At 36.8% G+C, this 25,716-nt stretch overlaps 1 protein-coding gene across 1 annotated transcript; it reads left to right on the top strand.

The window, feature by feature from the left end:
• The first annotated feature begins 1,228 nt into the window (after nt 1–1,228).
• On the top strand, nt 1,229–19,281 carry LOC149777123 (uncharacterized). Its single transcript, XM_089941803.1, has 5 exons — nt 1,229–1,376; nt 5,590–6,113; nt 7,256–7,438; nt 12,353–12,496; nt 12,950–19,281. The coding sequence occupies exons 2-5, from the start codon at nt 5,594–5,596 to the stop codon at nt 13,489–13,491; spliced, it is 1,389 nt and encodes a 462-aa protein (XP_089797929.1). The 5' UTR covers nt 1,229–1,376; nt 5,590–5,593; the 3' UTR covers nt 13,492–19,281.
• The last annotated feature ends 6,435 nt before the right edge of the window (nt 19,282–25,716 follow it).

The raw sequence follows: 25,716 nt of genomic DNA on the forward strand, positions 1-25,716 counted from the left end.
AAATGTTGGCTTAAATTCTAAAAATGACAGAAGACAGATATTCTAAACAATGCTACATTTTACAGCTAACCTTTTTTTAAGGGGATTGTGATTGCTGTGCAAACAAGTTTAAAAAGCTTATATTTACATATAGATTTTGCAATATTTGTTGTGATCAGCGCGTAAATAATGAAAATATATTTCTTAGATTTGTCAGCCAGAGATGTGAAGATATTTTTAATCAAAAACTGCAGAATGAGATTAGATCAATGGAAAGACTGCATTTCTATAGGTAAATGAAAATAGATTGCACTTGTCAAATATATCTAGAATTGTTAGGGGATAACAATTTTGTTATGCACTATGCTTAGATTGGGGAACTTGCCAACCGAGGTAACGCAGGAAGATAGGAAAATATTTGCTATGAAGAAAGATTGTGTCAAATTTGCAAAGTTAAAATCGAAAATGAATTCCATTATATTACTGCTTGTCCGGTATAAAGACAGCTGCAAAAGAAAATATTTACCCACCTTTGTATATAAAAATCCTACTTTAGAAAATGTAGGTCTTTCAGACAAAATAACAGTATAAAAGTTCTGATGACTTATTTAGCAATCTTTTCTATAGAAACGTTAAAGATTAGAGAAGCTATTATATCATCAACCGTGCCACAAATACTGTTGATCCATATCACAACACGTCTGCTTGCCCCATGCAGGCGTTGAGGTTCTTTATAATCTATATTGTGTGATTAATGTGTAATATACATTTGTATTTCACCCAGATAGAAACAATATACAATGATCATTACTTGCGTGTATAAAATTTTCAATAGACACGATGTTCTTTTTTTCTGTTGCACACTCAAACGCCTTTATCTACCGCACGATGTATGAACAGGTATCATGTCCCATTGGCCTGTATTACACACATAAACACTATTACTAAGTAAACAAAGTAAATATATCAACGTTTACTATCAATTTAACCAACGGCCCTGGCTGTTGACAAGATGGTAGCCTTGCTGACTATTTAAGTTTTCCAGTAATCAAGGAAAATCAACCGTAAATGCAACCACCATATTCCAACCTGCTGAACGTAAGTGCCTCTAAAGGTAACAAGTCAGTATTGTAAAAACGACATGTCGATTATCCTTAGTGGAGATCATATTTCTCGGTAAACAAATACTAGAATTACTAAAACCCTTCCCTCTCATTTACAATTGAATACCTTTAAATGACATTGAATGTGCCATTCAATGTGATATTCGTCACAGCTAGTGCTTTGTCGCAGTTAATAATGTGTTTTCCTAATATCTGGTTAATTGAACTTATGTGAAATTACACAACACACGGATTATGTGTGGACGTTCTTCTAGATAAAAGCAAAGAATCCAGGTACCTCAAATCTACATACACGCTCGCTCTCTCTCTCTCTCTCTCTCTCAAACACACACGCACACACACACAGAGACACACACACACACACACAGCATAACACTTGATATATGTTTATTGTATGATACAAGAGTTCAGTCCCAGAGTTCAACCCAGTACAACCACTACTATAATGATCGCAACCACCACTAGCATTATATCGAGTAGTAGAAGTGAAAGATGATGGAGCTGAGAAGCTGGTGATGATCATGACGGATGACGACGACTAATGGTCGATGACGGTCAAAGTGGTGGTGACGACAGCAAAGAAGAAAAGATGTTTTGTATGATTTTGTGGGCTTACACGGCACTTTTTACATATGATTATCTATAACATGTCGAGAAAAAGGGAAATATATGCCTTTTCCAAAGACATACCGATGCCACCGACCCTGGATGGCTTGGTCGGGTGTTCTACCAACTGATCTACCGCAGCTCCCTGCATAGGAAATAAACTTGGAAAGCAATTTTAATACTTACAACAAAATGGGGCCGCGGGGGGGGGGGGGGAGAGGCAGGATCATATTACTTGGCAATGGAGAGTAGACGCTTTGGAAGCTACTGTTTTCTTAAATCCCATTAAAATGAGAAGACTGTTTGGAAGCTACTGTTTTCTTAAATCCCATTAAAATATGCATGCAAATAAGCCTTGCTATTAATTAAGGCAGACCTCATATTACAGAAACCAGATGTCTTTTTACGTGTTCACTGTTGTTGACATCGTTACGTATTTAAAAGTATAACGTCAATACGTGTCACAAACGCAAAAATTTACAGTCAACAAGAGAGGTGGTTACCATTTAAATCACAACTATTCATTCGCTGATTGCAGTTTATACACTTGTTTAACGAATAGAAAACCGGCTCCACACAGTTTCTTTAACAATGCATGTGAAAATAATATCCACAGGGTTGACACGGTATATTCTACATGCTGACTGTACCACTACTGTATCGTCTACGTTTATTTCTGTGTAAAATTACAGCGTAATTTACAGGTCAATATTTACAAATTAGGCTTAAAAGGTCGGAATATACATTGTTCAAAACAGGTATGTTCGGAGTACAATGTTTAAGCTCGCTTATAGACCCTATATGGCAGTTTTCATTAACTAGATATCGATAACTTAACAAATATCCCCATGACAACTAAAACGTCGATAAGTATACGTAAAAGTATATAATAACTAGAAACGTGTGGAGGCCATATGTTTTTAATTTCAAACTTCATTTTAGGTAAACAAGGTGTGCAAGAAATATTGGAAAATAGGGTGTATCATTATCGAATAGTTTTGACTTTGAATAGCGACTCACGAAAAAAGAGTAAATAAATTCATCTTATTTATTATGACCAATTCTAAGAGATGGGGAATGAGGAAACTCTTATATTGTCATACTACATTGACTCTGCAAGACTAGCATTCACCACTCCTTTAAAAAAAGAGAACGGTAAAAACCACAAAATACGAAACAATATTTCCCGTCACCTCCAAAATTGGAAAGCATGCATGCACAGGTCACTGAGCCGTATAGTTAATGTTCATACATGATATCTGAATTAAAATGTGCTCGGGATTTGTTTCCGCATACAGCGTTACCTGAGAATGTTTTTTTTTTATGTTCTACATTATTTCGAAATACTGAATTCGGTCCACACGATGCTGCACGAGCAACGTGCTTGCAATGTGAAAACCGATAAACTCGAGCTCTCTGGAGGTGGATGATTACATCATAACCAGGGTACATATAGACTAGAGTTAAGAACGTCACAACACAAAAGGTTTCCTGAAGTAGCTGTCCACTTCCTGGGAGAAACATCAGCTGTTGAGCTGTTTGGGTGCCTGGATTTGGATGGGCCTAGTTGTGACCATCTTTCTGAATCTGGAGGGATATCCGTGAAGATGACTGGGTTTGTATGTGTCTTGATGTGGCTATCTATTTTGAGGGGATATATTTTTGGAGGTCTGGATTTGGATGTGCCTAGATGTGCCCATCTGTCTGAATTTTAAGGGCATATCTGTCTGGAGGTCTGGATGTAGATGTGCTTAGACGTGCCCATCTCTCTGAATCTGGAGGGAATGTCTATCTGGATGTCTGTATTTGGCTGTATTTAGATATGCCCATAGTTCTGATTTTTGAGGGGATGTCTTTCTAGATTTGGGTGTGTCTAGATGTGCCCATCGGTCTGAATTTAAAGGAGATATTTGTTCGGATGTCTGAATTTGGCTGTGTCTAGATGTGACCATCTTTCTAAATTTGGAAGAGATATCTATCTGGACATCTGGATTTGGATGTATCTAGATGTGATCATCTGTCTGAATTTGGACGGGAAGTTTCTCTGGATGTCTGGATTTGGGCGTGTCTATATCTGGCCATCTTTCCGTAGGAAATGTAATTCTGGATGTCTGAATTTGGATGTGTCTAGACGTGACCATTTGTCTGAATTCGGAGATGTATGTCTGGATGTCTGAATTTCTAGGGGGCGTTACTATGGTTCTGGATTCGGGTGTGTGATTTCGGCGTAGAGCTAATATCTTGCGTCCAGTGTAGTGGGACTTGGAGGGGTTTTGTGTTGCCTGTGTACTGCTGTCGGTGATGACGTTGGCTCGGAGAAAGATAGCGGTTTGCTCGTGGTAACGGATCAACACTTCGGGACCAAAGGGTCTGCAGCGAAAAAGGGGGCTCTTCTGCCGACTGGAAGGGGCGGGCCTTGCGTGATGACTCCTTGTTCATCGGACAGAGCGATGTGACTGAAGATACTTTGTAGTCGTCAGCTGGATGCCTTGAGTGATATGTTCCATTTTTTAATTTATCAATATCACTATTCGAGCGAAATTCCAGACGTATTCAGCATCACTGTTTGAGTGAAAATCATACATATTTGTCTACAATGTAGGTGGTAAATTAATGGCTGTCTATTTTTGTGTTTAATTTCTAAATATTGATCATCCATGGTGATATATCTATAGGTCAGTCATATTTGTTTATAATTTAAATCTCATATCAGTCATATTTGTTTATAATTTAAATCTCATAATTCTTATTGATTACTTCTTTAAGTTACATGTTATGAACCGTTCTAGTTAGGAACGGTATCGTTTTTTTATATTGGTTGTTTAACTCAGTGCTTGTCATTTTGTTAAATTCATTGTTGGAGTTTATTCGCACGAGTCAGATTTATTCATTTTTCAGTCACGTAATAAATAAACATCTCATTATCGAAATTGCTTTTCGTGTCTTCATTAGAATCTAATCCTAACCCGGATTATCTTGTTAGAGCATCCACACCCTACCCATTCAAACACCAAACAAGAATATTAACCCCAAATATGCAAGTATTACTTTATAAAGCGTATACCAAGGTAGTAATATAACTTCATAGTTGCCCTACCTTTACCCTAAATCTGTATATAATAAGAGAAATGTTTGGTTCTATAGGCGTTAACAGGCTAAATACCATTGAAGGACATCTTTCTTGCCCAGTAAGCAGCTCCGTTATTAGTGTGGTGATATGAAAATGATAACGTTAATACTCTATACTGTTATGATAGGCAATTGTTTTAATGGAGTAAGTCAAAGAGCTGTGGAACTTGCAAAGCGTACTCAAAAACTACCTGTATTTATTTCAGACCCCCAAATATTGGCTCAAATTGAACATTCAAAACTACATGAAGTGTCAAAATGTTGATCACCCAAAAATAGTACGACCTAACATAACAAAAAATAACTGAGCACAATTGATCCCCTCCCTCCCCCACCTTCGCCCTAACCCTCGATTACAGCAGTAAAGTCGTGCAAGTACCCATGATCTTAAAGGACTCGCAAAGCGCTGAAAATATCTATAATGACCATCTCAGTCCTATTCATTGTTCTTTTCGCAATAATCAGTCTTTGTCCACTGGTGTTTTCTTTCTTTAAGTTGTGTGGACGCTTGAACACGTGCATCTAGGCTCGTAGAATTAAATGCAAATTGTACGAAGACTTGTTTCATGCAATACAATCATACTTGTTTCATGCAATACAATCATACTTGTTTCATGCAATACAATCAGACTTGTTTCATGCAATACAATCACCGACTGCATTTCTATGCACTTTTCTCCATCATTATTTTAAAATACCTGTCAAACAAAATTTTGAAATTTTTAGCACAGACCTATTCTGGCTCTTGCAGGAAGATGAACACGTTTCTACGGATACCCTGTGCCATCGTAATCATAATGACATATATTGTTCACGTCAGGGCATTAACGTGCACGATCACTCTATGCTCTATACCGAATATATGCGGGAATGGACGGGAATGCCACACGAATCCAGACACGTGTAAAATGGAATGTGTATGTACGGACAACGTCACGCACAATGACTGCAGAGCAGCTGCGGTCAACCAATCGACAAATTTGCCAGTGACATCGACAACGCGAAGTACTGACTGTTTGCATAACTACACCATGAACACCCAGTACTGCCTGGGAGGGCTGCCCTGTTTCTATGGTTATTGCGACGTGGACAACGTGAATAGAACTGCAAGATGTACATGTTACCCGAGAGTTACCGGTGACCTCTGTGATGAATTTTGCTGCCTTGATTGTGGGCCCTATGGAGAGTGTGATGTTAACGTGGAAAATAGTACCCAGTACTGTAACTGTCTCCCAAACTACATTGGTGAACGCTGTGAGACGCTCAGGCCAATAGGTAAGTGACGCATACCGAATACTTAAATTAACGATTTTCAAAGACAATTATGCACACGTTACACTCTTTGTCAAATTATTCGTCAGAGACTTTCGTTGAAGTCATTTAAAACTATCCTCATACACATATTGTAACGAGGTCGGTGGTTCTTTCCGGGGATTTCCCGGGTTCTTCCTCCACCGTTAATAGTGGCCGCCATGTATAGCCTATCGTGTGCTGAAAGATGGCGTTAAACCCTACAACAACAACAACAACAACAACATAATGTAAAAGTCCTCTTTAAAATATTCCTCAATGGCTTAGAAATTAATATCACAAACCTTGAAGTCAGGACTAATCTGATGTATTACCTGGTAAGAAAAATTAAGCAGTTGATAAAATATTTGTATGTAACAGCATTAGATGCCCGTGAGTGGCCTAAAAATAGAAACAGATCATCATAATATTTAATTGATTTTAATAGGTTCAAAAAATAGGAATTTTATTGGTTTTTATTTTGTTAGAGACCTAGACTGAATACCCAGACGTCGGCTCTCTTTTCGTTGCGAAAGTACAAGGGTTACAATTTTTTTTTTAGAGACACCATGTGATTTCTGAATTCTTTTAGTTCATTAAAAATTCAACAGACACAAAATATATCATCTTGCACTGGCGGCGCGAGTTGTTGGGACAGTGGGAACCGTTGGGAGCTTGTGTTTATTTTCTTTCCCAGATGAAATTTTCATATTATTTTACATTCACCTTAGTGTAACAGGGGCAATTCTTCACCTCACATATTAAGGCTGGGAGTTGGGTGGAGGGGATAGATAGGTTGGCAACTAACACAAAAACTATTCTCTGTAGCAAAGTAGGGGCCTCAAACCCTTGCGCCGCTACTGTCACCTTGTACACTTTGAGGCTCAAGGTCCATAATCAAAGGTCCACACGTATATTTCACATCAAAGGTATTTCATATCACACGTTCACACAATTGTATTTTATATCAAAGGTCCACACACGTGTATTTCATATCGAACGAATTACCTACTTGAACATGAGTCGATATCCGTTACGTGTATGTAGAAAATAGATCCAACGACGAGTTGCTTATAATCATATTTCACGGTACATGTATATTTTACGTATGATTATGTTCCTTATAGTGAACACAGACAACCCAGAGCACGTGCAGAAGGAAACTTGGTACCTGTGGTTGGTGGGAATTTGCACAGTGACGCTATTCGTACTGCTCCTGCTGCTGATTGTTTTGCCGTACCTTATGTGGAAACACCGCGTCATCCTCATCATGAAGATTGTACACTATTTTCAGTCCTACGAGGACCAAGGTACAGTCCTCTTTTTCTTTTGGTTTGCTTTGTTTTTGTTAACTACGCATCAGATAAATATAAACAGCGCAACTACTGGATTCCACAGGGTTGTCCAATTTAATTGCGTTTTGAATGCCCTCGCTGTTTCTGCGTTAGTGTCAAACGATTGTTGTGATGTATATATAATTTTGTGGTATGATGTCCTTCGAGCTGACCTTCTTTGGTTCCGAAATTTGAAATGTTATATTGGTGTTTTTGCACATTGGGCATTCTGTTATTCTGTGTTATATGTCTCGTGAACACTGTTTCCTTCCTTGAGCTGTACATCTTGAAGGTATTTCTACACACTGCTTTGGCTTAATTTTGTAATTATTTTTGTCCATTTTTCAGTCTCTGCTTGGTAATGTATCATTTTGTATTTCTCATTGCTAATAATGCATTATATATTTTTATCATCTTTCTCTATTCGTATTTTAAGATTATCTCTATATCTAAATAAATGTATCTTAACTGCCCCAGATTCTTTTGTGGCGCTATAAGTTTGGACAAATTATTATTTACGTAGATCTCAGGTTAATTTCTTAGCGTATTTCAGAAGAAAAAATATATATAATGATGCCTACTGTGTAATCTTTTCTACTCTATACATTTATTTTTTTATTAAGAATATTATTGATTTCAATACTCATTTGGGATACTCGATACTTTTGGTCTTGTGATAGAACTTTTAGAACTATTTAGGATCTCATTCACCATACTGTCAGTTATTTTAATTTTTCGCTTTGTATTCCACGGAAATAAATCCTTTGTTGAATTTTACAAAACTTATTGGTTTTAACTCTTTTCTGTTAGTTAAAGATCATTGAGTTGTAACAAAAACAATTGGGTTTCGGTCATGGGATACGAATCTCTTTAAAATATTTAAGAGAAATTATAATTGCTTTTCAAATTTAAATTCACTTTGGTTTGAAACTGTATTAGTCCCTGCTATTTCAGTTTCAAAAATATTTGAGAAATCTTTTGTGAAACCAATCTGTTTTCCCCATGTCATCTAAAGTGGAGAGCTTTGTTATACATCCTACCAAGGAAGGGTTAGAGTCCTTCAAAAAGGACGAGTTGCTTGATCATGCTAGATCTTTATGAAGCGAAGGCTTTTTTAATAAAGTAAGATGTAAAGAATATTTCGCTTAATTATTTTTGGAAAAGAGTATTCTTGATAAAAGTTCTTTGGGTTTGATTAGTAAGCTTGTATCTGGATTGGACAGGAACTTATGAGAATTACAGCTAAAACGAATATGGACTTAGATTTAAGAAAGCTTCAGCTTCAGAAGGAAGTGACGCAGATGTTTAGGAATTGAAGAAAAGAAACTGGTTAAAACCCTTGTCGGATTTTCATGGAACAAGAACAATTATTTGATAGGTGGTGCAGAGTCAATTTTATTGATTAAGATTATGATAACCTCAGACAATTCAATATTCATATTGATTGAAGAGTTACAGAATTGCATACTTAGTGACGTCAGGACATAACTTGATGAGAAAGAGGTCGAAACTCTAGAAAATGCTGCTCGTACAGCTGATGATTATTCCTTGACTCATAGAGTTTCATTTGTCAATAAATCTAACTCTCAGCAGGGTTTGGTCTTTTTGGAGAACAAATATTTTACTCTCATTCGGGTGCTTCTAAATTTTAATCGAACACGAATTTTAGAAATCAAACTTTTGATAAGACTGGTCAGAAATCCTTAATTTTTTTCTACGTGTACTTATTGTGAGAAGAAAGGGCACGTTTTTCTGGTTGTTTTAGGTATAAAAAAGCAATAGAATCAAGACAGAGCTATTCCAAATGCTTTTATTTCTATGAGGTCAAGGTCACGGTTATATATTTAAAACAATACTTTTGTCGGGTCAAACAAACCCAGTTTGTTTTTGTTATGGGAAATTACGAACCATTTATGCCGAAAGGTTCTATATTATTTGTTGGTGATTTTGCAAAGACTACCCCTTTTAAAATATCAAATGACTCAGGAGCTTCTCAGAGTCTTTTTGCTATCAAGTACTTTCCCTAAGTTCTGAGAAGTCTTCTTGTAGTGAAAGTGTTCTATTTCAGGGAGTAGAGTACGGATTTGTTGATGATCCTCTCCTATGTGTTAATTTGTCATCAGACTTAGTCTCAGGACCCGTGACAGTCAGAACTGTGACGTCGTTACCAAGCGAGGGCATTCGTTTATTACTAGCAATGACCAAGCTGGAGTTTAGGTTCTGCTTAGTCCACTTGGAACTGGCAAGCCTTGTTTGGTTCCCAAAGCTGATCCTATTGAAGTAGTAATTTCTGATTTATACCCAGCTTGTGCAGTTACTAGAGCTATGGCAAAGGAAGCTCTTTAGAATGATATTGATCAGGAAGTTTTTCTTTTAGTTGATAAATGTATTGGTCATGCTTTTAATGAGGTAATTTTCTACCTTGATATGGATCACAGCGATCCTCTTTTTACTACTCATTTTCTTTATTCTAATCAGGGTGACAAATGACAATAACTCAGTGTTAAACAGGAACAATATATATAGAGAGCTCGTGTTTGTTCAGAGGCCTATTTGCGGAACTTAAGCCGCACAAATACTTGTCTGTTATTTTGTTACAAATGGGGTCCTTTTGAGGAAATGGAGACTACATGCGGTACCGCTGGTGACGAGTGGTCAGTGAGCTATAAGATTGTTGTTCTTGAGTTGTATAGATAGGACATTTTTAGTATAGCCAACTAGCACACTTAAGACTGAATCAACTCTTTGAATTCCAGATTGTAGTCAATCATTTAAAATGTCTGAGTATGCAAATGATGTTTGCGCGTGTGGAGTATTGATGCAGGAAGACAAAAATTGTATGGATCATGCAGTGTGCTAATTATCTAAAAGATTAAACAAGCACCAGAGAAATTATTCCATAATCGCGAAGGAATGTTTGGCTTTAATATTGATTTGCAACTTCTTAAAGTGTATGCGAGTTCATCTACATCTCCAGTTGTCGTAATCATTGCTTTCATTAAGAAAATCAAATACAAAAATCAGGGATTGTTGAGGTGGAGTTTAAAGTTGCCAGAATCACCATCATTTTCTTTTCTTCCATTTCTCCTGTAACCTGGCTGGTCATTGGGGCGCCACCGATGACGTTTCGACAATCTCTCTCCGTCTTGCTCTGTTCTCCCTGCTCTTTGTGACTTAGCAAAGTGAATGCACGTCCATTCTTTGATGTTATCTTTCCACCTCTTCTACCTGCCTAATTTTATCTTTCTTCTTACTATGCCATGAAGGAATGTCATTGACAGGCCAGATGAGCTTGAGATCTTAGTTTGCGTTTCTTTACGGTGGTGAACAGATCTTCACATGGTCCAGTTGTACTTTGCATTCTAATGCGCACCTCCTCTTGATCTAAGTATGGGATTTTGAGGATCCTTCGGTAACATATCATCTCTAAGGCATGGATTCTCCTCTCTAGTTCTGCAGTCAGGGTCCAATAATATAATATTGATATTAGACACATCAGAGAAAAAGGTTATCTGATTGAAGATGCACTTTCACGTGTATAGATATACTGTATAAGGTAGCATGCTTCTCACGGAATACTGTTACTCCAAATTTCTTTTCCAGTTTAAATTCCGATTGCTAAATTACGTAGCTCTAGTTGTAAACCAGAGAAATGCACATCTGCTAGTCTGTTTTCCACTGTTCCCTCTTTTTGAGGTGTGGGCGTGTGTGTATCCATTACTATTGTTTTGCCTCTAATTTTGGAGAGAAATGGAGGTCCTCCTCTGGTGTTTCGTAGTGCCGCTATGTCTGAGACTTGGTCTCCTCTGGCCCATAAGGAGCGGATGACCTCAGCAGGCCTCTGGCGCTTATGTTCTTCAATGTTAGAACAGTAAATTGTTTGGCGACCCGGTTTGCGGTGGGCCAGTATTTCCTGTCCTATCGATTGTACCTCTGTATCAAAATACATCTCTACTTTTCGCCTCTTCTTGTGGATATTTTAAACCTTTATTATGTTTGAATGGTTTTCAAGGACGTTTGCATTACTAAAAGGAGCTGCGATTGGTAATACTATTCAGATCCCACAGTGATCTTTGCCCTGCAGGGGAAATGAAATTAGACAACCAAATAACATATACTTGCAAATGAAAATGAAAGTGCTTTCTTATTAAACTATACATCTCATTGTCCTCTGGCATCGGATCGTAGATGAAAGTGAGTGATGACTGAGTGATGAGTGATGTACACATTTTCAATGAATGGACAAACGAGCGATGCATTGTGCACCTGGCCTGCTGGTGTGTTCATTCCCTAATCTTCTCGAGCAGTAAATAAGTTTTCTTTGCTTCTTGTTACAACCGTGTTAGACTGAAATAATACTTCATTTTATTTATATATATATATATATATATATATATATATATATATATATATATATATATATATATATATATTGAAAAAATCAGTACCTAAACTAGACGTAATTTAAAAAATTGTAAATGAAAGACAAAATGATAAAAACGAGACCATTAAATATTTTTATTAAAAAAATGTTAGGTTCTATCATGAATATCGAGAAATGGAGTGCGGTATATGGTATGGAGAGTATCGTATATCCCTGATACATATGGCTGTCATGTTAAATTCCTACTACTAATATCACATTTACTTCCTTTGTCCCATCATTATGATACTACGGTGTGTTTTAATGAAGTTGCGTCGCAGTATGTAGACTATTATGTCTAACTGAAATGAAATGAAACTGTAACCATCAATATTGCTCCTTTCATTCCGGTGTATAGTTTTGATATGTCAAGATTTTATTATCTGCGTGAGCGCTCATATTTACACGATAACACGCCTTACTTTACTTGATGTGTTTTTTTTTTCTTGTTTCTTTTTGTCTTGAAGATGATAGAATCTGGGACGCGTTTGTATCGTATCGTTCGGACCCGGTTGACGAGGAGTTCGTGCTGCGAAAGTTGTATTCCACGCTGGAGAAGGAGATGGGCTTTAAACTCAACTTACACTTCAAGGACTTCGCAGTCGGAGAAAGTAAGTATATATATTTTTGGAGCCTTTGTTTTCACACGGTACATGATATGTCCATGAGAAACATGACACAGACATTGAGCAGAAAATGAGAATTTATCGAATGTTAATTTTTCGGCAAACTTTCATTGAAATGTCATTCATGAATTGTCATTGGGTAATTATTCAGTTTAAGAGTTATCTTCCCAACTTTCACTCCTTATAGCACAACAATTATTTAAATATATTGGATCTATAACCGGGAACGTAAATACAAAGATCACATACTCTAGGTGTGTTACGATACTATACTGACAGAAGAAATCATCGTTACGTACCATTGTTTTGGTCATGTAAAGTTTCCACATTTTTAGCAACTGTACCATATACATGCATTGCTTAATCGATCTCTCTTTTTCCATCGAAATAGCAGACGAGAATGGAAAAAAATATCATCTCTATTCTTTCTAATTCAAGCAATCGCGAACAACATTATTCAAGCAGTTCAGAACAGCAGGAGAACAATTCTGGTGATGTCGAAGAACTACGTGAAGAGCGAATTTACAAGGTTCGAGTACCAGTGTGCACAACAAGAAATGCTCCAGAGGAAGCATCGCATTATCCCCATTCTTCTAGAGGACATTACCGAAATCAAGGACACAATTGATCCCACTCTCAAGGTCATCCTTAATTCTGTGACCTACATCATGTGGCCTGGCGAGGACAACCCGAAAGAACTGCAAAAATTTTGGAAACGTCTGGAACTGTCAATGCCTAAAATTCGAAAGGTCAAGGGCGAAAGAACGTCGGTGAAAGAGGAAGTGAATGTATTTCCGGAAAGTATTCAAATCTACACGATTAAGAATAACAAACATTGTGATGTGATCAACATGACAGAAAATAAATTAACTGATGAAGGAGAACATCAGCATGTCTTGAAAAAAGATTACACTAATCACGTGGATACAAGTGATTTGAACATAAGGTTATCAACTTTCCTATCCAATTGTGAAAAGTGATTCTTCTTTCATAGTGTTGAAATGACACTAGATTCAACTGGGGTATTTTTGTTTCATCTTTGTTACCTCATTTTTGTTCTTAAACTTTAGGGTTTTGATACATAAATAGTTCCATTTTGCCCTCAATATTTTGCTTTAGAGTTTAAGAATAGTTTCAATCACTCTAAAACAAATATTATTATAAGCATATTTATCTGTATACAGCCCCTGTGTCTTAGTGATTAAAGCATCAGCCTCAGATGCATGAGGTCGCGGGTTCGAACCTCGGACGAGTCATGCTAAAGACTTAAAAATGGTACTAACGACTGTCTCGCTAGGCGTTCATCATTAATAGTTTGGTGTTAGGACTGGTTGGCTTAATGTCAGGATAACTAGTCTAGGTGGGACATCATGCTACATGTCTTCGGCATGATGCCCCAAGTGCTAGACATCATTATAAACTGCCACACTGCAAAAATCCAAATCATACACAGAGAGGGAGATTAATCTGTAAACCTTAATAGATGGAACCTGTCTATATCAATTAACAGTGTTGTCTTGTACATTATCACAAGCATATTACCCGAAATTAGGGCCTTGTAAGTATATTGCCCGAAATTAGGCCTTACAAGCATATTGCCCGAAATTAGGGCCTTACATGTATATTGCCCGAAATTGGGGCCTTACAAGTATCTTGCTCGAACTTGGGCTTTATGGCATATTGCCCAAAATTAGGGCCTTACAAGTATATTGCCCGAAATTAGGGCCTTATAAAGTATATTACCCGAAATTAGGGGCTATGATGTAGCTGTGTAAAGTACAAATGTATTCGTCGACGACAGCTGAATCAGCTGTCGAAACTGGAAAAGGGTGAAAAAAGACATACTCCCTAATATTTTTTGTGTAAATATCTACATGCTGGAAAGTGTTACAAATGACCATTTTAAATGTTTACAACAGCAACAATTGTGAGGAATTTTTTGTTTCTCTTGGCATGGAGAAGCTCGTGGGCACAAATACCTTAAAAGTTCTGATATTAAGTAAGTATGCTATGTTGACGGCGTTCCATTTTTTTTTTTCGTTTCAAAACGAGCAAGTGTTATCGAGGAACATTCATATATTGCTATATTATCAGTGATCGTTATTGTTCTTGAATATCATTGCAAACTTGTGTTCATTCTACCAGTGCTAAATATCACAGAACGAGCTTCTTGCATAGTGCACTATATACCAGAAGAACATTGAAATAAATCTACAAAAATTAATATAATCATTGGTGAATTGTGATTTTTTTTATCGCTGTACAACAAGTTTGTTTATGTATGTATGGCTAAAAATGGCGTCCCTCACAAAAAGACTAACTATGTGAATACGATTCTTGGCGCTAATCTTTTTTTAAATGTTTCTATTCATGTCAATTGGACACATATAAACGTATGTATGTCTGTATGTCTGTATGTATGTATGTATTGTCAGTGGAAGTAATGTCATAGTACGATATAATCCTGTATCAGGCAAAATACATATACCTACATGACACAGACTTTTGCCAATGGTGCAAATTACATCACATGGAGTGCCATGAGCTAATCGGACCTCCTCTGTATCACTGAATCAGCAAGCTGGGTTGAGTGAGGTGGAGGACACAAACAAAGAGGTGATCTAACTCCAAAAGTGGGAACGGAAGATACACATACTTATCGAAAAGCATGGAATGGATGTAAAGAATGTAGAAGAACAGATATAATAAAATGAAAATATTAAGTCAAATATTAAAGTACAAATCCAATGAATGTTACGGACTTTTGAAAAACAAATAAACACAAGATAGACAAAACACTGTCTACGCGAAGTCAGCAAGAAAGATTGCAAATTATTGATAAATGTATTGAGAATGAGAAATATTTTGTAACAGCTTTTCAAGAAGAACATCGTGAAAAAGGAAACGCTTGTAATGTGCGTTAACGCGTTCGAAACCATCTGCGTCAGTACGTACAAAGAATTTTCGAAAGCATGATAATAGTGGAGAATACTGTTATTATTCTGGCAGGGGAAGAAAGTGGAAACGTAGAGAACATAAATGACATATGTCAATTTTAGGTTCGGGGAGAAAAAGTACATAGTGTGAAATATGAAAGAACGATTCACAGAACCGAGGCAAGATTCTCTAGTATTCAGACATGTGTACAACCATATAAAGTATTTTACCAGCTGGAGGGCAAGAACATTCTCCACGTAAAACAATTAAGTATAATAAGCAGGTGACACTTAATGCAAAGGATTCGATAAATATAATTCAGAACAAGTAAGAGGTGGTGCAAGAAAAGTCCAAAGAAGATAAAAGGAACCAAGAAAGTAGAACCAGAATTATGGAGCAAAGAAATACACATCAGTCACTCAAGAGTTGTTTGGAGTTCAAGAGAAGGCAAGATGCACGGGGTATGCGAAAGGAGATCGAAATACTAAAATCAAAGAAATAGACAAGAACAAGTAATAGAGCACAAAACCAAGACGAAATCAAAAATTAGAACGGGTATGAAATTCAGGAATTTGGTGAAACTGTACATAATATTACAATAGAGAAAACAAAATCGCACATAATTTACTCGATGAAACTGTAGTATATGCAAGAAGAAAACTACAGAACCATTCTTTTGGCAGAGAAGAAAGACATTGTCAACAAAGTGGGTGAGTTGTTTTCGAAAAGCAGGAATAAACTTTTCAAGATATACCAAAACATCGAAAATACCAAACAAGTATTCCAGTACAAAAAAAGACTGAAGTCAGTACATGAGAAAATGTTCGGTGTTCAGGTGATGGGAGAAGCGTTACACCTAATTCAAGCAGAGAATTAGAAATCTCACAACAGTAATCAGAACAAAATTAGAATCATATAAGCACTGAACAAAGTACAGAACAATTATTTTGGGCCCAGATGAAATCGTACCACCAGTCCATATGGAGTATTATGAAGTTTAAGAGGAGTAGAATGAAGTGTAGAGGAGTATGACGTGCAATAGAATTAGTATGAAGTGTAGAAGGGTAGTTTGAAGATTAAGAGGAGCAGTATGAAATATAAGAATAGTAATATGAAGTGTACTTGGAGTAGTGTGAAATGCAAGAGGATTAGTATGAAGTATACAGTAGTAGTATGAAGTGTAGGAGAGTTGTTGTTGTTGTTGTAGGGTTTATCGGTTTAACGTCATTTTTCAGCACAGGATAGACTATACATGGCGGCCAGTATTACTGGTGGAGGAAGAACCCCAGAAAGAAACACCTACACACGAGAAGCTACTGGCAAGCTTTCTCACATACCCACATAGGCCGAACCCGAGACTCGAACCCACGAAGACAGAGGTGAGATGGCAGTAATCCGTAACGGTGAGCGCTTTAGACCACTCAGACACTCGGGGCCCCTGTAGAGTAGTATTATGAAGGGTAGAGGATTAGTATGAAGTGTAGAAGTGTAGTATGAAGTGTAGAGGAGTAGTATGAAGTATAATAGTAGTAGTATGGAGTATAAGAATAGTAGTATAAAGTGCAAGATGAATAGTGTGAAGTGCAAGAGGATTAGTATAAAGTGTAGAGGAGTTGTATGAAGTGCAAGATGTGTAGTATGTAGTGTAAGTGGAGTAGTGTGAAGTGCAAGAGTAGTAGTATGATGTGTAGTGGAGTAGTATAAAGTGTAGTGATTTAGTATGAAGTATAAGAGTAGTAGTATGACGTGCACGGGGATGAATATGAAGTGTAGAGGAGGCGTATGAAGTGCAAGATGTTTAGTATGTAGTGTAAGAGGAGTAGTGTGAAGTGCAAGAGTAGTAGTATGAAGTGTATACGAGTAATATGAAATGTAGAGGTGTAGTATGAAGTGTGGAGGTGTAATATGAATTGTAGAGAAGTAGAATGAAGTATAAGAATAGTAGTATGAAGACGCTTGAAGAAAAATATAGAACAGGTTGCAATGAACAGAGAACAATCAAAATCAATAAATGAAGATGTATTCAAGGACACTGGGGAAGAGCTGTATACAACACGTAAAAAGAGATGGAATTGCAAATGAGCATGAAACGGAAGGGATTATAAGGTGAAGGAAACATATGTAATCAATCAGAAACAAGGAGCGTGACAATTGAAAGAAAATATTCCAAGAGAGATCGAGATAGAAATATGGAGGGAAAGCTGATAGGTCACAGATGGCGTGCAGAATACATTCACTATCACATCTGTGGTTACAAAACTAGGAGAAGGAAACTAGATATAGTTCTTGTTATGATGATCTTTAATTAACCGGAAATAAATTTATTCTACAGTTCAAATACTGATATTGTAACACGTGCGGCCGATCGGGAAAACATATAAATGAACAATTGCTCTGTCGGAGATTTACCTGTGTGTGTGTGTGTGTCCATGAAAAAATGAAACAAAAGTTATCTGCTAGTTTTTTCGTCCAATTTCATCTTAAATCCATCAAGTAAAATTTATCAATTGGAGCTAATAGTCTTGGAGTAGTGCGCATATAAGTGAGGGCAAGCTTTACAACCTAAATTATACCATTCAATCAAACACAAAAGTAAAGAGAATTAAACATTATTTGACAGGCATCTAAGATACGTAGGGTATTGTTTTGTAAATTTGCCTAGATAACCAGCGGTAAATCTGGGAAATTCTTTTTCTGTAAAAATCAAACCCAGTGCGCAAGGTACGAAACTGAGCAGCGGAACATAAACAGTAACAGCTAACATTACCGTATGAACTCTAACTTCAATCTGTAATTCCTTTTTGTTGGCCATCATGTTTAAGCATAAAATACAAAAAGAATATTTGCTTGTTATGAGTGAATAACAGATATATTTCATCTATTATAATTTTTCACCGACTCGATGAAATATATCTATTATTGGTTTTATACAGGGAAATGCCCTCTTACAGTGTCAATCAGATCAAGTGCAACATTTGTCGGGGTTTAACACCATACATAATCATACCATGAGGTTCTTTGGAATACATTAATATTTCGTGCTAACGCTGTTTAAATGTCAGATAAAAAGTATGGAACATTGCTCTGGTTTCTCGTGCCTCTCTAATGGGGATATCTGAATTTTTGGTCACCGTATTTGAATTGCACAGTTATAAATAACTTAAAAATCTTAACCAGACTAATATTTATATTTATTCCTTTTTTCCTTTATCTTTAACAGTATCTCGTACACTAAGTCATATTATAATACCGACTTCATTGCATCTTAAATATCCTTAATTGTTTCATCAGGATACTACGTGGTAATCGTCTCGTTACATATTTTGGGTTCACATTTTTATTGTTCACTTGTGATGTTTTGTCTTTTAAGTTTATAATTTTTCCTTCGGATTTTCTAATTATCACAAAGTCACACATATTACGTTTTATACCTTCTTGTACTGCCCCATTCTTATCTTTAAATCTCACCTTCAAAATGTGCACGTTTTGTTTGATTCACGGTTATTTAAATCCAATTCATTTTAGTTGATTGTTCTGAAGATTTATCTGAGCATCGGGCACAATATAAATATACAGTTTGTGTCCATCTACATTTTCTTTTCAGTTTATGTGTAAGTGTGTATCTTATTTAAAATTCGGCATGTTATGATCTGTACTATGCAATAAAATAGGATGTGAACTTCTCAAATTAAGCTAAATGCAACAATGTACAATTTGTTAAGATGTGCTTGACTACTTCATGTGCGCTTTTTGCTGTTCGTCAATGAAACACTTCGTAGCTTCTAAAATTGTTGCTTCAGTTCATAACCTTGAGAATAAAATATGCATGGCAATCGTTTTTTTTATAAATAGTAATAATTATATTTTCTTTCCATCGCTAGATTAAACAGCAACAAGGAAAAATCCGGATCAGTTTCTCTATCTTCCTTGCACATTATCAACGCTACTTTTAAACTCGTTCGTAATGACCCAAGTATGACATATATTGCTTTAGGTGCCACATTAATAATGCTCTCTCTCTCTCTCTCTCTCTCTCTCTCATATGATGAAGTTCCTTCTCGTGCTTTAACGGACTGAGCCACTCAGTCTAAAGTAATCGTTTCATGCTGGAGGCAAACGTTTTCAACTGGTTTGTACCATCTGTTACTTGTGATTCTTTTTCCAGTATAAAGGTAAATCTCACATACTGAAGGATATAACGGAAAATACCCAACCACGACCAGAAAGTGTTGCTTTAAACTTCTTTCCGTGAAGAAAACATTGAACAGTTCCCGTACCAGTGTTGTGTGCATTCGCCGATCCTGATCTTAAACTTCGTTTCTTAATTCGTCTTACCACGCTCTATTTTCTTTGTTCTCAAATACACTCGTAAACACGTTTTTAATTGTCACGAACATGTTGTATTCATTCACCTTGCGAACGTTGTCACTCTCATACGAAATTTTTATGTAGTTAACAAATATTCTTCATAAATTTTTGACCCCAGAATTGTTTACATCTCCTTTAAACTCTTTGTCGATCGTTATTAAAAATTATCAAGGTTAAAATCCTGGCTTTATAACCCAACCGAAATGTTACCATCGGTAAATCCTGTTCAGGTCTAAATGTACTTGTTGTGCGTATAATATAAAAATGTGTTGAATTAAGATGCTCTTCATCGAGGTCATTACCAGAGTTTGTGTATCTCGGATCGTTTTATGCATTCGTTAGTCTAACTTTACAACAACTCGATACCATTAGCTCTTTCAGGACCATTCTGAACAAGCAGTTCTCTCTATAGTTTTATATCTTTACATTGATTACCCGTCAAAGTCTTACTTATCTGAGTTGTTACGACTATATCATCTCAAACCAAGTAACAGGAAATAAGAAAACCAACAAGTTCAGTAAAAATCAACAAATTATGTATTTCTCAAGAATACAAAGTGAAACATTATAAAGAACTTACAGTATTATTGATTCAATCCAATATAGTCATACAAGTTATATCACAAGCACAAAAGTATAGAGCATTCCGAATGAATTCCAGTGGTATTCCAAATGAATTCTAATCTGGAAGGTGCTGATGTACCACTGGCCTTAAATAGTTGTAATTAGCTAACAGTCTTTGATGTATCACAATGATATAATCCAAAATGTCTCAGAATATGTATAAACGAATTCGCAATAATCCCAAAATAATGATTTAGTCCGAAAGTATTAAAGAGCACTTTATAATTACAATGAATAATTTAATAAATAAATCATCTCAAGTTAAAACTAAACACAACTTAAAGACTGATTCCACTTCGGATGTTAAGAGCGAAATTCATAATATTGTTTACTTCAATCTTTTATTAAAATCTAAGACACAAACAGAGGACCAGGATGATTGTCAAAGTTTATTTCCAGGACATTCCAAGTTGTTAGATCTGTTAACCTTTAATTCTAGCAATTGGATTAGCAGTTGGTTATGCAGAAAACTACTGGAAATAATTTCGTCAACCTTGTTCTTACAAAATGGATTCCTGCACACTTTCACTTCTTAAGACTATGTGTTATAACGAGTGAAAGTCTGATTCTTGTACTCGAATACAATGCAGCATGAAAATCTCATTGTTGAAAAGGTTTATGAATTCCTCGTCTGAAAAATCATCCATTTTGCACAAGATATTTGGTTACGTCAGCAGGATGTAAGAATGCTTGCAGCAGATTTCATCATCTTATGACATCTTATCTCACAACCAGCAGAAAGGGCTTAAGAAATTGTTTGTTCCCAAATGACCCTCGGCTAAGCAAACATTATAACGTTGCTTAGGATCGTGGCAAAATACATTAATTCTTAGCGGATGTAATCCACGACAACAAAAGCATTGCCAATATCCATCACAGACAAAACAAACGAATGTTGCAGCCGAGACCTATAATAATAAGGGAAGAAATAAAATTTAGTGAACAAAAAAAAAAACGGAATAAATAATACATGGATATGAAGCATACGCTAAAACAGTTGAACTGAGACTTGTGCTGCGTAATGGGGTATAACCACAAAGTTTCTTTCGATGCTTTTCATGTTAATAGACTGTCCGTGATATTCTTTCTGCCTCGACTCAAGTTATATGTATATTTCGGAAGGTATTTCGGCCATTTTATTGAAATGTACACTCAATCCAAATGGGAAAACACAAGTGATTGGCTCATTTTATGGAGATGTCTCGAAATCCACATGAGATAGCACAACTGATTCGCTCGTTTTTATGGAAATGTATCCGAATTCACGTGAGAAAGCATAATTAATAGGCTTATTTTGTATTTTATGGAAATGTACCCGAAATACATGTGGGATAGCACACAAGATTGACTTACTCGATAAATGCATATAGCAAACGTCATAGGTTCATGTGTTTACAAAACTAATCACCACTCTTTAGGCATTATGATATTACCGACTACGTGCAATATTTACCTACCTCAGAAATTGATGAGCTGGACAGTACAAAAACTTCGCACCTCCAAAACTGAAGAGCTGATAATGAAAGGGCTCCAATGAGTATGGACAGTTTTCCCGTTTACAAAAACACATGTGAACGTATTTTTATGAAGAATTTGATTCAGTTGATATTACAATCAGGACATGCTAGATTAACCTCAGCAGGTCATCACAACAAAACAAAATAAAGAGATCGAATGCTTTGAACTAATTTTTAAATTCTTAACATAAATAGTGCCCGCCAAGCTGGTCCGCGTAAGGATAATGTCCACAATTAAATAGTTATTCGCTAGCTAGCAGGACTGTCACAATTATTACTTCAGGGTCAGTATCGTTATATTTTAGAGACTTTGTTTTCCTCTCTAATTTTGGTGGTGAAACTAGAATTAGATTTATATATTTTTTGTATTGATTTAAAAAATTTATCTTATTCATTCGAACATACGCAGTATGGTGTGTTTGTCTGTGTGTATGTTGACGACAGTACAGTGAGTAATGAGACGTTGAAATCTGTTAACCAATATACGTTGTTTTGTTTGCGGTGAAGCCTCTAAAAAGAAGTCAATTAACCGATGATAAGAATTTATAAACGAGTTTAAAAATGTCTTAGATTAGGATACTGGAAGCACTGACAAACAACTGTAACCTACAATGAACATCCTAGCTTGCAGGCAATCAAAAAAAACATATCTACAAGAAAAATATCAAATATCAGCATTACAAAGGCAAGTAAGATAAATTTTATTCGTCGAAACTATTAAAGACCTGGAACTCAATCACTCACTGGTCATATTGCAAGCTCATAAACTCAGTGACGTCACTATGGTTGGTGTCACCCAGTGCGGTAACTCATGGTGTCACCCCCACTGACCCCATTCCTGCACAAAAATTTTAAAATTTTATAGTCATTTTGTTGTCACCCCCTGTGATGGTGTCACCCTGTGCTGTCCGCACCCCCTTTGATGGTGTCACCCTGTGCGGTCCGCACCCCTGCACCCCCGCACCCTCCTTTTAACACCATTGCATAAACTACAGCATTGACCAAAACATTTCACACTAAGACTCGAGGAAGCACATTTGATCCCGATATAAAAAAAAAATTATCCACTTAACAAGAAAAACAATACTGCCGTCCTGTCAGTATTCTTCCAACTATATTCAAACTCTTTGAAGGAGCTCTCTTTGACCAGATCACTATGTACACTGTACTTTGACAATGGCGAATACCCATACTTTTCTGCCGTCAGAAAGGCTTTCATCTGTCAAACTACACTAATTGACTTCTCGAAGATGGGTTCCGCGGGTGTCCGAGCGATATAAAGCGCCCGCCACTACCGATCACTGCCATCTCACCTCTGTCCGCGTCCGTTTGAGTCTTGGGATCAGCCAATGTAGATATGCAAGAGCAGCAGAGAGACTGAGCCCACCAACTATTCCGTCCAACAAAACACTCTATCGAGAACACTCTTGATAGAGGGTCTTATTTCACAAAATTAACCCTCTATTCAGAATGATAAATAAGCCTTCTCTGCTGACTAGAAGAGTTATTTCATGAAAAATAACTAACTATAAAAATACTTCTTGACTCCGGGGTCTACTAGACGAAACACTTGGGGGCCTAGTCTCTCTGCTGCTCCAAATACAAAGTATTTCTAATCCTAAAGGATTTCTAATCCTAGAATTTCTAGTTAAAAATTGTATCTAACCCAACTCGATACCCTGTCCGAGGATCATGTAAATTTATCGTCACAAATCCGTATGGTTTTGCCTGAGCACGACTAAAGAAATTTCTGAATTTATTTATGTCCATGTCACCACTGCACCAAGTCCGATGAATATTTTGTAGCGTGTGTGCGTCAACGCCGTTAAATACCGCAAGAACATTACAGTTATTTCTGATCACTTTTGGTATTTGTGTATACCGCTGAGTTACATAAAGCACATCAACGTTTTTGTGCCTGCCGCGGGAAAATATCTTGGCAGGGTTTGATTGTTTGTCCAGCATGATATCATCGTACACAACTAAATTATTAATACTCCCATCAATATCATCGATACTCGGTGCTTCATCAATATCAGTTATAAAATCAATAACATCTTCTTCACTTATCGATTTTGCACTTTCGTTAAAATCTTTTAATACCTGATAACATCGCTGATCGTCCACTGATGGTGCTATCAAACATAATTTATCCCACTTCATCCACTTCATTATTAAATTAAGTAGCAACTGTGTCTTACCCGACCCAGATGGGCCTATAATAATCATTCGAATTGAATTTGGTAGCACTGAGTTATGTTTGATTGGCTCTCGTCGCTTTGACGCAGAAAAGTCAGTGATCTCCATTAGATATATCATAAAATAAATATTAATTTATATTGTGTGAAATGCCGAGCACATACCCAAACTGCGGATATGACAACAATTACAACAAAAAATAATCGACAAGCGCTTACAGGCAAGTGTGAACGATGCGGTATAAAAAAGTTTAGATTTATTATCAAAGAAAAGGGAGGTGATATCGCAGCCAAGTTAGCCAAGCTACCAGGAACACCGTGGGCTAAATACCCAGGAGAAAAACATCTTCCAGGATATAATTACTGCGGTCCTGGAACCCGACTTGATATCAGACTTGATCCTCAGGATCAGCCCAATCCAGGTGAATATCCGATAAATGCTATTGATAAGGCGTGTCATGCTCATGATGTAGCTTACCGAAGCAAGGATTTACAACAGCGCCATCTCGCGGACGTGAAATTAATTCATGCGTTAAATGCCATCCCTGAAAAATCTTTCAAGGAGAGGTTAGCATCCTGGTTAATAAAAACTGCGATGAAATCTAAGCTTGTATTAGGCGCTGGTAATTAATTATAATGGAGTCGATTTATTATTCCCCAAGAGGATATTGGAGAGGTAGCGCAGCAATTAGTAAACTCGCTGAAGCAGCAAAAGTTACAAAAGTTACTGCTAAAAATTGGTTATCCCGGCAGGCAATATGGCAAATTTATCTACCGCGTCCTAAACAAATTCACTTTGCACATTTTGATGTTAGTGTGCCAAATGAGGTTCATCAGGCTGATATATTATTTCTGCCACATGATACTATCCAAAGACGTACATACAAGTACGCGTTAACTGTAGTTGATGTTGCAAGTAGATACAAAGATGCTGAACCGTTAACGACTAAAACAGCATCTGAGGTTGCTTCTGCGTTTAAACGAATTTATCAACGTGGTCTATTACAAGTTGATCCTGGCAAAGAATTTCAGGGTGCAGTATCATCGTTGATGAAACAACATAACGTCACCATCAGACGAGGACATACTGAAATTCACCGTGATCAGGCAATTGTTGAGCGATTCAATCGAACACTTGCTGAGCGGTTATTTGGATATCAATACGCGAAGGAATTCATTCAGGATACGAGATCGCGCGAATGGGTTGCAAGATTACCAAGCGTGATAGCTGCGCTAAATAGCGAGATCACACGAACAACCAACATGAAACCTGCCATCGCGATCACAAAAAAAACATATACCCGTACGACGTGATTCTTCAGCACAGCCAATACTGGGTAATGTTACAGTTAGATATTTATATGAGCCCGGTGAACTTGAAGGTGGTAAAAAAAAGAGCAACTGATCCTATTTGGAGTGTTACCACACACAAGATATCCACCGTGACAAGATCTACTGGTAGACCAGCAATCTACAGGTTGGATTCAACTACTCCTCAACGCGGATTCACACGTGAGCAATTACAGGTAATTCCCGAGGACACACAATTACCGCCGAAATC

Source organism: Sinohyriopsis cumingii, chromosome 18 (assembly GCF_028554795.1).
Source record: "Sinohyriopsis cumingii isolate HCF-2022 chromosome 18, ASM2855479v2, whole genome shotgun sequence".
Lineage (NCBI taxonomy): Eukaryota > Metazoa > Mollusca > Bivalvia > Unionida > Unionidae > Sinohyriopsis > Sinohyriopsis cumingii.